General features: G+C 41.8%; 1 protein-coding gene across 2 annotated transcripts in view; it reads left to right on the forward strand.

The window, feature by feature from the left end:
- The window catches only part of cacnb4a (calcium channel, voltage-dependent, beta 4a subunit), a 40,645-nt gene that overhangs the window by 8,821 nt on the left and 16,578 nt on the right, over window positions 1-15,246 (forward strand). The window contains exon 1 of one of the 2 annotated variants that reach the window (XM_015014941.1): window positions 5,193-5,624. The exons of the other annotated variant lie outside the window; for it this stretch is intronic. Within the exon in view, the coding sequence (XP_014870427.1) occupies window positions 5,580-5,624 (45 nt within the window). The 5' untranslated portion in view covers window positions 5,193-5,579. Of the gene's footprint in view, window positions 1-5,192; window positions 5,625-15,246 lie in introns of those variants that run through there. 2 annotated transcript variants of the gene reach the window in all.

Raw genomic sequence — 15,246 nt, forward strand, 5'->3', positions numbered from 1 at the left:
CTGTGCAGTTCTAGGCACATTTCTGTGCCTAGAACTGCACAGTTCTAGGCACAGTATCTTGTGCTGTGAGAAAGTTTCTAATTTAATTACAACAAGCTTTAACTATTCCATATCCTGTCGACTGACGTTGTTGGGTGATTGTGGCGGAAATCCACAGGAAGAGAGAGGATGTGCGGCGTAGTGGAAGAAACAGGAAGGGAAAAGAAAGTAGGCACGACGCAAAGAGGAAACCTGAATCAAAAGTCAGCGACGAGGACGGAGACCGACCTCAAAGCCGTCGCCCGCTCCTTCTCCTTATCAAACGCTCGCTAATTTTTCCGCAACACCCCCGCTGTGATTTGTGTCATCGTCCGCGCGTTCGTCATCAGGTGAGAAGAAGAGCGAGTGGGCTCTCTTTGATTCCCTCGTGTATCCATAGCAACCAGCCACCCTTCGACAACAGAGGTCAGCCCCAGAAGGTTTGGTTATAAGCAAGCAAAGAAAAAAAGAAAAAAAAGTTATTTACATGAGAGTGCAGCTTTGATTAAACTAGAATTCCTCCCATTCCTTGAAAGCAGCACTGTGCCTGCTTTAGGGACGAGTTCTCCAGGATGCAGACAGGAGACAGGTTGTTTTTTTGTTTTTTTGTTTGTTTTTACAGGATGGTGCTGAGGATGTCAGTTTGTTTCTTATGTCTTTTTACAATGCAAGCTGCACAAACAAAAAAAATCTAAATAAAAGAAAATAATAGAAAAACTTACTTTTAATTTAGGTGTATGTATGCCGTGGAAAAGTTTTATTTATTTATTTTTTTTTTTTTACAAAATCCTTGTTATAATAATAGCCACTAAAACTTAAAATGATTGAATGATTGTTTTTACATGAGTTTCTCAAAACATAACCTTTATAATCGATTGTCTTTTTCTTTCCTGGGGTGTAAAAACGGCGTAACACAAACACTAGACTGGATGAGGACCCATATATAAATCTTTTCACCATACACAGGACCAAAAGAGATGGAAAAAAAAAAGTAAAAAATCTCCAAAACTAAACCATTAGACTGTAATATCATCACCTGTAGTTTCCCAAGTGCTACTGGGACTTTAACTAGATTTATGTTCAGGAATCTGTAGCTGGTTCATGGTTGGTTCACTGACTGTGAAAGCAACGTCTACAAGATTTAAACAGGCCTTTCTGAAGTGCACACAAGCATACACAATTGCAAAAAGTATTCAAAACAATGTTTGTAAAGGAGAGTTTACTCAGGCAGAAAACGGGGCATTCGTGTGCAACTCGTTCAAAGGAAGTAGAGAAATCTGCAGAGTGACGTGAATGAGCTTGTAAAGGTCTGAAAATAAACGGCATTAAAAGCAGGACAGACAACAAATGAGCTAAAAATACCCTAAGAATAAAATATGACTACACGTTGTTCTGATTTCATAATGTGTGGGACAGTATAGAGATCAGATCCTCTGGGTTTTTATTTGACCACATCAGTGGGCTGCAGGGGGGCCTCTCCCTGCTCTGCTGACACAGACAGATGCTTGGATGAGTAGCTGGTGTGCGGACGTCGGATCGCTTTCTGGGCCAGCCTCTCGGCTCCTTAAAAGAGGACACAGCAGCAGATGTTCGCTGCAGAGTAATCCCAAACTGCAGCGCCGAAATGGCACAGGGTAGTCTTCACCTTCTTAATGTTGATTTGTTGATTTCGAGAGCTAAATGTTTCTACGTCCCTTGAGGTTGTTGGGTTTTTTTGAAGTGTACAAAGTAGGGTGCATTTCTTTTTGCATTTGGTGGATATGTTTAGGAACTGAACAAAGTCACCAGCAGAGCAGTTCTTTGTTCCCCCTGTTGTAACATGAATGAGATTGTAATATACAGAGAGACACACAGTCTCTTCAGCTCACAACGCAGGTTTTCTGTAGGATTTAGGCCTGGAGACTGAAACGGCCATGGAAGAAGGTCGACCGTGCGAAGCATTCCTGCGTTAAATCGGCTGCATGTTTCGGACTCAGTAACGATACATCAGAGTTCTTGCGGTCACGGAGTCCAACATGGTTCAACGGGGCTTTTTGAAGAAAAACAGCCGTCACAAATTGGTCGCCATACTTAACGGTGGGCCTCTTATGCTTTTCCACATATTTATCTATCGCTTTGTGCCGAGGTTTGTTGTTGAAAAGCTGAATCTTAATCTCATCTGACTAAAGCACGCAGATGGCATACCATACCCTACACCACGTCCTACAGGACGGAAAATACAATTTTTTTTGGCATCACTTCTGAAAAGAACTGATTGTCATGTTGACGACCTCTAATGGTTGCTATGGAGATTTAATAACCCTTAAGATGCCAGGTTTAGAGTCGATGCATTGAAATGGGTGTGAGGGAGCATGCACCAAACGCTTTGTTGCGGAGTCTGCTGTGCTCCTCTGAATTTTTTGTAAAAGCTCATTTCTGGAGAATTCCCCACCAACATGAGCGTCCACTAAAAAAGCCACGCCGCTTGCACTCAACGTGTACATTCAGAAACACTTGGGCTGCAGCTGCAGCTCTCTTTCAGCATTCTAGGATGATAGATTATGTTAGAAACTGGGTTCTAATTCAAATGTACTATAAATCGTACCTTAGGGCTTCCACTGACGACTTGGGGTGGTGATAGAAAATACAGGTAGTCTACCTAAAAGCCTACATAGCAGTCAAAATACATACACCGAAAGTAGGCGCATGATGATGAATATAGAAAATATAGACCAGTCACTGCATCTGTTCTATATTTTAGTTCTTCAGCACCACAGTGTGTGTTTATGCTTTGAATGTTAGTGGAGACTCCAGATTTTATTCCGCTTACACGCTGGTGTCCGATGCAGTAAAGCACCTCTTTTATTACAGTTGCGTCTTCAAACCTTACGTCACTGTAACCAGCTTGGATTTTGACCTAATTTTTTTCTGCTCACCGCCTAGAAAGTGATAAGGTTTGGACTTCACACGGCTTATCTCCCACTATTTAGGCCACCCGGCTGAAGTCAGCAGCTGCCCTTAATTCGTGAATTGCTTGTTGAGATCACTGACACCACGAATCACCAACCCGTGAGCACATCCTGCCGCTCCACGTTTTTGAACATTCGTCTCCGCACAATTATCCTCAACACATTCAGAGTTAAGTTGCATTTAAGTCAGTAGCCAACTTTTATTTTTACTTGAGAACCTAATTTTAGCCTGCCTTATCCATCTCAAAACAACGTTTGATGTATTTTTGGGATTACTGTCCTGTTTGAACGTCCAGTAGTGGCTAAGTTTCAAGCTTCAAGGACTCAAGCTTGTCAGAAGCTGAAAATTGCTGGAAACTCAGAGCTACTGTCCACATTGAAATGTAGATTGATTGTTTCGGCTGAAGCATGTCAATTACATGTTTTAGGAAAGGACAAAATGCAGAGTTTGAGATTAAATTTTGATTAATTTTGATTGCTTAACACAAACGGCCACTAGAGGGTGCTGTTGCTCTTTTTTTTTTACTGTACGTGCAACAACTGGGATCCAAATTCACTTGAATTTAAACAGCTAAACAGCAAGTTAGAGGTCCTGGTTGCGTGTATGTTTTTATTTTTTGAGTTTTATTTGTTTCTTTTGGCTCAAAATATTACAAAATGAGCAGAAAACAAATTATGTTTTCACTCTAATTCAGCTTTTATTTCCATGTTGTTTTTTTTTCAGATAGCTTTTCATCCTTTAAATATTTGCACATCTCTGTGTCATTACTGAAAGATAATGTTTTTGGTCAGTCTCAAGTGTATTTAATAATCAGCATGAAGAAGTACTTTTTTCACTTAATGGGGATTCTTGCATAAATTAAAGTACGATTAAATATTGTATACATATATTAGCTCTCAAAATCACAGGCTCACAGGCTAGACATTTTTAGACGAGTCTAAAAGAAAAAAAAAACTGCAGCTTTTCCAATGTGCCTAACTTATATTTTAGTTATAGGACGAATGCAAAAAAAGTGCATTGACTTTCTAGTGAAAAATAACTTAATTATTTCTGGTAAACATTGTACAAAACCAATTGCTCATTTCCCCCCTTTGGCTTTAGTGAAAACACCTCTTATTTTTATTTTTGGACTGGACTTTATGTTATCTTTAAGCTAAAAATAAAACAAAACAAGCAGCTTCCAACCCCATTCTACGTGGAATAAAGTTGTTCAGCTGAACTAAAACGAATACAGACATGAAAAGGAATTTTAAAATATTGAATCTGTCTTGTTAAGAAAAGCATATTCTAATATGTCGAACCATATCATAACGAGTTACAAAACAAGTGATGAATTTACCTTTCTGGCTAGAAGCAGTTGTCTATATTTCATTCTATGTGAAAATGGCTAAAAATGCATAATCTCTAAACTCACAATGATACTGTAACGAAATGTACTTTCACATTTACTCACAGATGGTGACATCAGTTGGTAGTCACAAATACTTCAGGGTCATAAACATTTCAAGACTCATACACGCACACAATCTCTGGGATTAAAGATGATTTCAACTCTGTTTATCACCCTTGTTTAAAAGTGAAATATGCAAAACGTCCAGCTTTCTGAGCTCCATATCACTAGCAACCGTTTTTCTATTATTAGCTACGTCAGCATTGAGATGATGGTAGGTCAGATGAACTGAAAACGTCATTCAGAACGCCTGCAATCGGAGTAGCTTTCTCCCCTGTCCTGTGTTTGTGGTTGGCTGCAAATATAAACAGTCGATCCGTACACACTCTTAGGTGTGTGTAGTAGCTCGTGCGCATCGATGTGCTGTTGTGTGATCAGTTTGTGTGCCGCTGCCGCTGATGGATTGGTTTAACGGCCCCGTTGTGTCCGTGAAGCTGCAGAGACGTGAGTGGTTCCTGAAACACACCAGTAGCACCGATAACGTCGGTCCTGGCTCCTGTTTAAAGTATCATCCCTCAGTCACCGTCACCTCTGCATGTGTAAATGAAATGTCAGTCTTTGCAAATGGCTGTTTATTTTAAGAGACTACCTCACACACACACACACATCCACGATTACATCTGTGCGTGCACACATGCACATCTTGTTGCTTAATGATGCTCTCAGGCTTCAGACACCCCCGTCTCCGTTTCTCTCTTTCTCTCTCTCTGTGTGTGTGTGTCTCTCCTCCTTACTCACAGCCTAGCCATGCTGACTGGAGTCTCCGTCAGCCAATGGTAGTGCAGCATCCCAGCGCTGCCATAAGCCAGTGCAGGGAGGAAGGGATTGACTGGAGAGACCAGAGCTCTGAAGGCAGATGAAACGCCAGGTCTCTTGTGAATTGGGGGATAACCAGTCTTGCCTTATGATGGGAACGGACACTCGCTCCACTTGAGGACATTGACGATCCGTTCCGCATCAGGAAGATAAAAAGCACTCCACCTTTTTGGGGTTTTGCTTTTGTATTTTGCCTCTCTGTTGTGGTGAGGGCTCAGCGCTGTCTACCTTCATGTGGAGAAAGAAGCTACTGGTGCGCTCTTCGACCCCTCTCTCCTCCTCATCCATCCTCTCTGGATCAGGTCTTTCGTGCTAGGGATCCACTTTCCAGGAATCTCAGTCCTCCATGTACGATAACCTCTACCTCCATGGCTTTGAAGACTCGGAGGCGGTAAGTGGACGGGGTCTGAGGGGCTGAGGGGACGGTCTGCGGCACAGAAGCCGAAACATTCTTATGTTGTCGTTGACTGGTTTGGACCTCGCAGAAACACCCACGAGACTCAAAGGGGAAGCAGAGGATGCATCTTTCTTTGGGAACGGAGGGATCGGGGGTGTTTAGGTGTGCCAGTTTTCCCACTTTGTACTTTCAACCAAATGACAGCTTCTCCTCCTGTCTATGGTTTTCAAGTCAATGCTGAAATCTCTAACATCTGGTAAAGCGGTTTGACTCTAGCTTTCCTTTTGATCCAAAGATAGAAGCATGGTTATCGATTTTTGGAAAACAACAAGGCATATGTGGGATATGGGTTATACTCATGTCTGAGAGTGGCAGAAAAATCCTCACAAAGGCAACAGAGAGGCGCTGGCGGCAGAAAAGGATGGGGGAATCCCGCCGAGGCAGAGCGTGCTGAGGCTCAGACCCTTCTGTAATCCCACCTGCCGCTCCGGCCGCATCCCGAACATGACAGGCAGAGGGAATGTGGCCCATTATCACCCAATACATACAGTACCTGTTTCTTAGAGACCTTTTATAGGTAGTCACACTTCTCATTTATTTTGGACTGGATTTTATGTCATTTTTAAGCCAAAAAACAAACAAGAGGTACAAAGATTTCTGGAGATACCAACCCCCAACGTGTTGGTTGCAGGGATCTGGAGGTAATTAATGGAGCATGCTTGAGGTGCTGCCTTTCCAGTTCAGGAGGCTAAAGACAGGATTTGGTGCTCTTTAGTAAATTTCTTGGGAAATAAGACTTTCCTTGTCTGTGAGGAGGCAGGGAAGCAACAACAGCTAATGAACAGGAAAATAATCCAGAGTTCCTTGTGAAGTTTTCATGTTAGACTTTGTCACTTACAAACCTTAGTGAATTTTAGAACCTCATCCATAGCATGATACGGCCACCATCATGTTTACCCTTGGGGATGGTTTGTTTAAGGTTTAAGGTTATTTTTGGTTTTCTCTGGACACACTCCTTTTCCTCAACTTGATTGATGCGACTTCTACACACTGTTGTTGCTTTACCTCTTTCACTGATAAAGACCAGAAATGTGGAGTTCACAGATTTTTCTTTCAAAGGTTTTGTTGGCTCTAGTTCTCTTTTTATAAGTAATGAGAAAGGGGGAAGACATGCAGCAAATGGGAATCGAACCTGCGACGGCCGCGTTGAGGACTAGGGCCTCCTTATGTGGGTTGTGTTTTACCCCTGCGCCACCACACATCACCCCAGATGATGTTTCCTTTTAATGTTCACTTTCACCATGGTGGCAAAATAAATACAGACCCTGCTCCGGCCTATTAAAAGTAACAGGCCTGTGTGTGACGTCATATTCATACCCCAAAGGAAACAGAAAATCATTGGTTACTAATTGATCAACCCAATCTGGAAACGCTTTTGTGTAATTTATCTTAAAGGGATTGTCAGGAATACCCCTAAATACGACACCAGTAGGTTTGTCACTGTCACTCTTTGTATTTGTGGCCCCAGCATCACAGTCCACATTCTTATTCTGAGGAGGAAACTGCAGATCGAGTTCAGCGTTATTGTAGGAAAATATACGTGGGGGTATTTGCACTACAAAGCGGTTCTACAGCCACTACTGCACTGACCCATACACAAACGCATGACTCATCTTTACAACAGCTATTATGTAAAATAGGAAGCCTGCTGCCCTCGCTGATAGTGGTTGTACTACGACTCGAGCTGCTGAGGTGCCTGTAGTGAGGCGGAGTGGCTGTTTTTAGGCCAGACCTGGAGACATTTGCGCCCTCTGACCTCCAGGCTGGTCATGATGGGAGCCGCCGGATGCGCCGCAGAAGGAATGCTTTCAGAGAGAGGAACGCCGAGCCGTGGCGTCTGCACAGATAAGGCTCGAGTGTGTCGGCCGACAGACTCAAGACCGCCCACTTGACTATCTTGAAGTCGACGATAGTTACGTTGGAAATGCTCCAAAGTGACATGCGCTCGGACTGACATCATCGCACTGATTCATGGGTAAACAGTCCCAGGAGTTTATCACGGCGCAAGGCAGGAAGGAGCTGTGAAGTTCGACCATGAGCAAACAGCAAAAGCCATTTGTATGTGTTAAAGCAAAAGTTAAAAAAAATCTTGACAAGTACCAGTATAGTGTTTATAAAAAGGTATTCAGCCCCTTTGATATTTTACCCTCTTATTGCTTTTGAAAATCAATTATGATCAACAAATGTTGGCTTTTTTAACAGAAAAAAAATTACAAAAAAAAACCTCCAGGTGAACCAATGAATGGACTTTAAGACAGAGGTGTCTTTATGCTTCAGTCACTTGAGACAAACTCACTGCACTCAGGTCTCCATACCACTCATTGTGAGCAAGCACCGTTTGTCTGGACCTCTGTTAAATTAGGTCAGTAGCTTTAAAGACGGTGAATATTTATGGAATAATTTATTTGGTGCTACTTTTTTTTTTAAATTGTCATTTTGTTGTAAAAAAAAAAATCAGACATTACAGGGGTTTTTTGTGTATTTTTTTTATAAAAGAAAAAAAAAACAACGTTTAATTGATGGTGATTAACTCGTAGAAACAATGAAAATGGTAAAACAGCCAGTGGGTGAACACTTTTTATAGGCGCTGCAATGAAGTAGTTGTTGTCTAAAAATAAAGCTGGCGATCGTCTGTAGTTGCCTGTAGCGTTGGGAGGGTGGGGAGCGAGGGGGTCAGGGGGGGTTATTTCTTCCTTTTTCTCTCCAGTCCTCCGGTCTATAGATTTCATTTGTAATGAGGCTGTAAATAACAGTTATTTGTATCAAGAAAAGACTCCCCTGGCTCTGAATGGATCATTAGCGGGGATGCCAAGAAGCCCCGAACCAAGGCATTAATTCTCCCTGTCCTTCCAGCCCGACCTGCTGGTTTTAAAGACTTACTGCTGCACACGTCCACTGTGGCGTTCATTTTTCATCGAGTTATTGTTCTGCCGGAGTTGTCATATTCTCACAAAGCCACGCATCCGGCTTTGAACAAGGCTTCCGCATTCAAAAAGGGGCACTTGTTGGAAAAAGAGGTGAGGAGGGGTCTAAAGTTATCCACTTTATTTGTCTGCAAACAGAAGAATACTGTCACAAACACAAACTCAGGACATTTGCCACTGAGGCTACGGCTTAGAAAGGGTTAACTTTATCGTGCAAACAAAACGTCTATTTTTCTTTCACGCCAAACATCCGTTCTGCTCAGAAAGACGATGATTTTAATATGGTTGGGACTGATAAGCAGGGCAGAATTTGAAGCAATGCACCATGCATTATTTCTGATGTGATAAACATTTGTTGTTTTTGTTTATATGTTTCCGTGGACAGAAAATTAAGCTGCACATTCCAACACTGAGACGTAATATGTCACTTTCACGAATGACCCAAAATAAATGGTCAGGCTGTACAAGATCTGTGTGTACTGGAGATTTTTGCTGAAGATTATAACAGATTTTTCTTTTACACATTTTTCTTTTTGTCTCAGAAAGGCAACTTTTCCCTCTTTTGTCAGCTTACAAGCACAAACTTCAGAGTATTTCGTCAGAACTTGATGTTATAGACAAACAAAGGAGCTACAGGGTGATGGAAGATTTTCCTCACTTTTCTTTCCAAAAACAGCTCAAACTAGGTTAGAATGGATGGAGAGTGGATGTGAGCATCAGCTTTCTAGTCTTAGCAATGTTTCGCAGTTATTTTAGAGGTCCATGCTTTGACTAAGCCATTCAAACACATAAATGGGCCTTGGTCTTAATAATTTGATTGTACTTTTGGCACATTCAGCAGGAATGTGAACTTCCATCCTATCCTCACGTGTTATGGAGCTTTTAACAGCATTTCTTCCACAGTATCCACGTATTTACCTCAACTCAGTTTCAATTCGTTTTATTGAGAGAGCGCCTATTTGCAGCAAATGTCACCAACAAATATGGTAAAAAAAAATCATTTGTAGTTATACCAAAACACACAATAAATACAATCAGTACAATCCAGTCATTCAGTGACACATTGTTCAGTCAGATCCAAAATGTAACGACTACTTTTCTCTATGGTTTGTACCAAACGTCTTAAGGGTTTTTTGTTTTTTCTCCGCTCTTTCGGAAAAAACAGATTTGTGGAGATCACTGCTCATAGTTTTTTTATTCAGTAATTCGCTAACCTGAGTCATGTTTGTAAAGGTTTACAGCTGTGTCAAACTGTTCAAGACTGCTGTCCTTTTCCTTTAATTTTCTTTTTTTTTTTTTTACGTAAAAATCAAAACATTAAATCTTGTGTGTTGTGTATTTCTGCTTTCAGCTATAGATATGTGCTTTTATTCATGTTTTATGATGAGCTGGGTATGTGGCTGCATGCACACAGGCAGCAGATGGTGCTATCATCTGTTAGGTGAGCTTTTTTGCTGCACTGCACTTTTTCAAACCATTTGGCTTAGGAGGCAGGATGCTGAACATCCACCATACGGAAACCAGAATCCACCTGGTCTGATGGGCCAGAAGGAGAACCAGAAAACCTAGCCTCATGAGTTTTTGCTGTGTTTGTTTGTTTTAATCTTTCAAACTACCATGACTTTAGAGAAAATGAGTTTACCCTTTTAGTCAAAAAACAGAAAACTGACAAACAGCTTTGTTGCTGCTCTTTAACCAGCTGAATGGTATGTATCTCAGCAATGTTTAAGCAATTTGGAAACAGCCATCTGTTCCCAACTGTCTTCACCATCACACACACACACACACACACACACACCCACACACACACACACACACACACACACACACACACACACGCTGTCTGCTTGTGTGACTGCATCAAGCGTCACAAAATCCACATTCAGGCATGTGACTGGAACATGACATAATTTTCACTGTCTAATGGCTCCAGCATCGGATACTTGGGAAGAAAGAGATGCACTCTCATCGGTGAAGATCACATTTCTTAAAGACTTTGTGACACTGATAAGTCAGCGTTTAGGACCATATGTAAGCCAGGTTATGGAGTACGACTGAGATTTAGATTTTAAGAAACAGAAACATTACAGCAGCCTATAGCTTGACATAATTAAACGAAGCACCGAGTGCTTCACTGACTGCTTGCACCACACAGGCTTTGAATTTCCACAACCTCTTTATTTCCCATTTGAACCCTTTGCTCTTCTGAGCTCTCTGCGTTCTTTCCTGACATCCCTACTGCGTCTATCGCGACTGCCCTCTTGTCTACCATACTTAAGTCGCTCCGGTTGGGTGGCAGGGAGCACATACTGATGTCTTGGGCTTTTGCTGACTATAATATGCTTGTTTGTGGCTGTTGCTCTGACCACTCGCTATTTTTTGCACTCATCTCGGTCCTTTCATCTCTGTACAACTGTCCCCGCTCCCACAGTGACCAGTCTCCCCATTGGAGGCTTCCCACAATCTGGACAGCCCCACATGAAAGACAACCGATATCTGAGGGTCAAGCATCTCAAGGATCACTGCTGCTGTGGTGCATCCTGACTTCTTGATAGGCACCGTGCGTACTTGTGCGTCTGCGCCTATTTATAGATTTACAGAAGATACTTTAGAACTTCCTCTTACTAACGAGGTTTTCATTTTAGAAACAATTTCACCTCTCAGCTTAGCTGGACTCACCTGGGCTTCTCAGTTCTCAGGTGCCTCAGAGGATGGCATCCCTCCCTTCACCTGTTGTCTTGCCTCCTCGATGCTTTCGTTTTACCTCATCGTGTCCTTATACAGGGTTTTAAAGCTCCCACAGGTCCTCCATCTTCTTCAGACAGCCATACTGGTGTAGCAGCCTTTCAACTCGTCAGTCTTCTCTCCTCCTGCCTATTCTGTATCAAAATTTCCAAAATTTGTGAACACTGACAGTCCGGGTTACGCCTGATAGACGTATTAAAGGGACACCATTATGTATTTTCCAGCCACACGGTGCCATTTTATAGCACAACCAACTAGCCGTGTTACATTCAGTCGTTATAAAAATGCTGCATACATCAAAGATGACTTTCAAGGCATTTGAGATCTTCAGAGTCTCTATGTCTAAGAAACTCCTGCTCTTTGTGACACTCTTTCAGTCGTCACAACACTGCTCCTCTTTCAAGCTGTTGAGGTGAAGGTGGCTGGAGTTAGCCTAGTAACCAGTGGGTTGACGGTTCAAGTCCTGCTCCATCCAGCTCCGTCGTTGTGTCCTTGTGCCTCACAGCAGCTGTGGCTACAATCCTCTGGCTTCCTGCCATCAGCAAGCAATAAAGCGCTACAAAACTCCAGGTCGTTTACCATTCATGTGTCATGATAACAAGTTTTGCTGGACGATAATTTGTCCCAGAACTTATTGCGATAAACGATAACGTTGTTGTCTTGAGACCATTTTCAAGTCATGTAATGGTAATAATGGCATAAAAATGCAAGAACACATTCTCAAATATCAATATCTTTAAATTCCAATGAGCATTTAAACGCTGGAACTGGAAGACGTATGCAAGATAAATAATGAGAGCAACAGAAACAATAAATAAAATGAATTATGGAGTCTCTGTAGGCAAAACTATCTTAAAAAAAAAAGAAAACAAGATAGTTGAGACCAATTCAGACTGAATACCTGTGTCATTCAGTTTTTGGTAAAACGAGTGAGAGAGAAAAAAAGAAAAACCAAGCAAAAGAAAATAATTGAGTTTCTTTTAATTTATCATGCGATTAATTGACTTATTGTTTGTCTTGACAGGCCTATTCACATGTGCATGTTAAGTACATTTTCTGTCTGAATGAGCCTTATAACCAGGCAGGTGAGTGTATGTTGATGTTAAGGGTTAGTGACCCAGCAGATCACCTCCTCCTCCCATGCCTGTGTGTCAGGAGTACAAATTTGGATCCAAGAGACTTTCTGTAGCTTAGAACAGGATCTAGTTGTTCTTCTGGCTGTGAAGAAACTGCTCAGTGTTTATGCTAATCCGGTAATTATTCAGCTGTAGTGTGAAGTACAGATTTTCTGTCACAAAGCAGCAGCAGCAGCAACCCAGCCAATCTTAGAAACAGATAAGACAACCGGATCAGTGAAAAACGTCCCTCATGATTCATGTTTTCTCTGGCTGATTCCTCTTTTTCCTGTCTGTATAGGTGTATTTTGCTTGATGTTCACTACAAGGCTGTGTTTTTATCCAGTTTGCTCTGTGGGAAACTCTTATTTCTCTTATCTCATGGGGTAAACATCTACTTTTTTTGTTCTTTTTCTTCTTTTTGCTGTGTGAATAAATCAAGCAAAAAAAAAAAAAATAGGTCAGCACGTAACAGCTATAGGAAAAAATGTGTATTCGAGTCTGTAATGAGTGGTCATTTTACTAACTTGGGGTTTTCGTCACAGAGGCGTCCTCAAAACTGAATTTGTTTCATTTCTAAACTCAAACAGCAGGCGTTGCAGAGACACTGTTCACAAACGTGAGTAAAGAGCTGGAAAAATGGGAAAAAAGGATCCAGAAAATGTCTACGGTGCTCGTATTAATCTGGCACTTGGGCTTTGTGCGCCCCTGCTAAACTTCAACAACTCAAGCCGAGAGGATGCTGTACGAAGTTCGAATTAGCTTTATAGTAGAATTTCAGAGCACTTTTTACCTGGATAAGGCTCTGACTGTAAACATTTGCTGTAAGTAGAGGCTATAAATGCTATAAATAGAGGCACACATCCCCGCCTCATTGTTCTGTAGTCAGACTCTTAGATATAATGGTGGTAGTTCAGAAAATCTAGTTAGGAAGAAAAACCAGGCTATTCTGAGGAGCATGATTATCCACCTGATGTTAAACATTATCTGGTAAGAAGCTTGTTTCTGCTGGAGGAGAGGTTTCCTCTGTGCGCAGATTTGTCCAGATGTAAAATCCAACATTCTGCTATTTTTATTTATTTATTTTATATTTGTCTAATACCGTCATTTGACAATCGTTGGTGGTTTTAGCATACCTGCCTTATTTTTACTGGCTCTTGCTGAGAAAATGTGTTGTGATCTGTTTTGTGTTTATTAGCCTGAGTCTCTGTCTTCCCTGTTGATTGTTCCCAGCTGTGTCTCGTTTCTTTGATTACCCTTCCAGTGTATTTAGTCTCACCTGTTGTCTTTGTCTCTTGTCGGATCCTGTACATCTCTGCCTTCCCCGTTGCTCCCTGTGCAACTTGTTTGTATTCTGTTCTTTTGGATTATTTCATCATTAAAACAATCTTCATCACCTTCGTCCTGGGTCTGGCTGCGTCTTCCCTCACCTCACCAACCCACAAATCATGACAAAATGCATTTGGTGAATGATTAAAAACCTTGAATGTTTTGACAAATTTATTCATCTATGGGTTTTTTTTTTCAAGCAATTCTGTTAATGCTGTATTGCTACTGTGGTAATTATTAAAACATATTTTTTCTTTTTTAAGCTGATAGAAAACAGAAATTGTGCCTCTGAGCAGGTCAGAGTTCATTTTCACAGACTCCACCTGAGCTTGAACTCTTTTGTAAAGAAAAGGATGAGATTTTAGCTTTTTGTTCATAAAAAATGTTGAAAACTATGTTTCTTTTTTCTTCCACTTCATAACTGCAGGTTACTTTGTGACAGTCAGTCATATACGATCCTGATAAAATACAGTAAAGTTTGTGATGGGGACAGTTTGAGGTGTAGAAATACTTGAGCTGTAATTTAGCCTAATTCATCTTCAAAACTCAAGGTGCTTCAGGGTCCAGTCAGACGTCAGCACTGAGTCGGGGCCGCCTGAGCTTTGACCAGTCTGGTGTAATACAAAGTGTGGGGCATAAGTCCCTTTTCAGAACGACCACAAAACAGAGGTACAAAGCCGACAGGAACAGATTCATGTGGTTTAGTTGGAGGTCAGGCTGATCGACGGGGCGTAAACAGGCAAACATGGGTTGGAACAACAAGTAAATGTGTGTATGGGAGTCACAGTCTGACAAAACAGCCACTTATTCTGGTGTTTATCAAACAGAAATAGTTTTGGTAATTCTAGACTTCAGAAATCCGCCCCTTTAAGAAATTTGAATTTGAAAATGTCTGTTCAGTGATCGTCTCTGTGTAATTGGATTTCACACAGAAGTAACTTTAATTAAAGCTCCGCGGAGCCTCAAGCGGCCCTCGCAGCCAAGCGCCGCTCAGGCCTAGCCACCGCGGATGTTCCAGCCACCGCCTCCCCACAGCACTGCCTCCCCCCGCCACCGCCTCCCCTCAGCACCACCTCCACCCATCAACCGCCTCCCCCAGCCACCGCCTCACTCTCACGGAGCTGCTGAACCCACCCTTGAGATAGTCACTCTGTCATGTTCGACATTACTCCCAGAAAATGCACAAAAATCTGGTGCAGATCGGCTGATATCACAAGGAGACACAGCTGTTTGATTAACCTAAGGAGCGCAGGAAAGTCAAGTAGTAATATAATGCTCTTGGGCTCTTTAGAGCTTCACCAGAGATGATCACATGAAGTCTAGTGCAAATCGGATGAAGCATGTTTGATTTAGAGATGATTGTAGACATTGTGAACATAGCTACTCGCTATTTAGCCACCCCCACATGGTTCAACCAGCAGCCAACATTCACAGAGGGTTTCA

The sequence above is a fragment of the Poecilia latipinna genome, unplaced genomic scaffold, assembly GCF_001443285.1.
Source record: "Poecilia latipinna isolate Pla-1442-1.1 unplaced genomic scaffold, P_latipinna-1.0 Scaffold1865, whole genome shotgun sequence".
In the NCBI taxonomy this organism is placed as follows: Eukaryota; Metazoa; Chordata; class Actinopteri; order Cyprinodontiformes; family Poeciliidae; genus Poecilia; species Poecilia latipinna.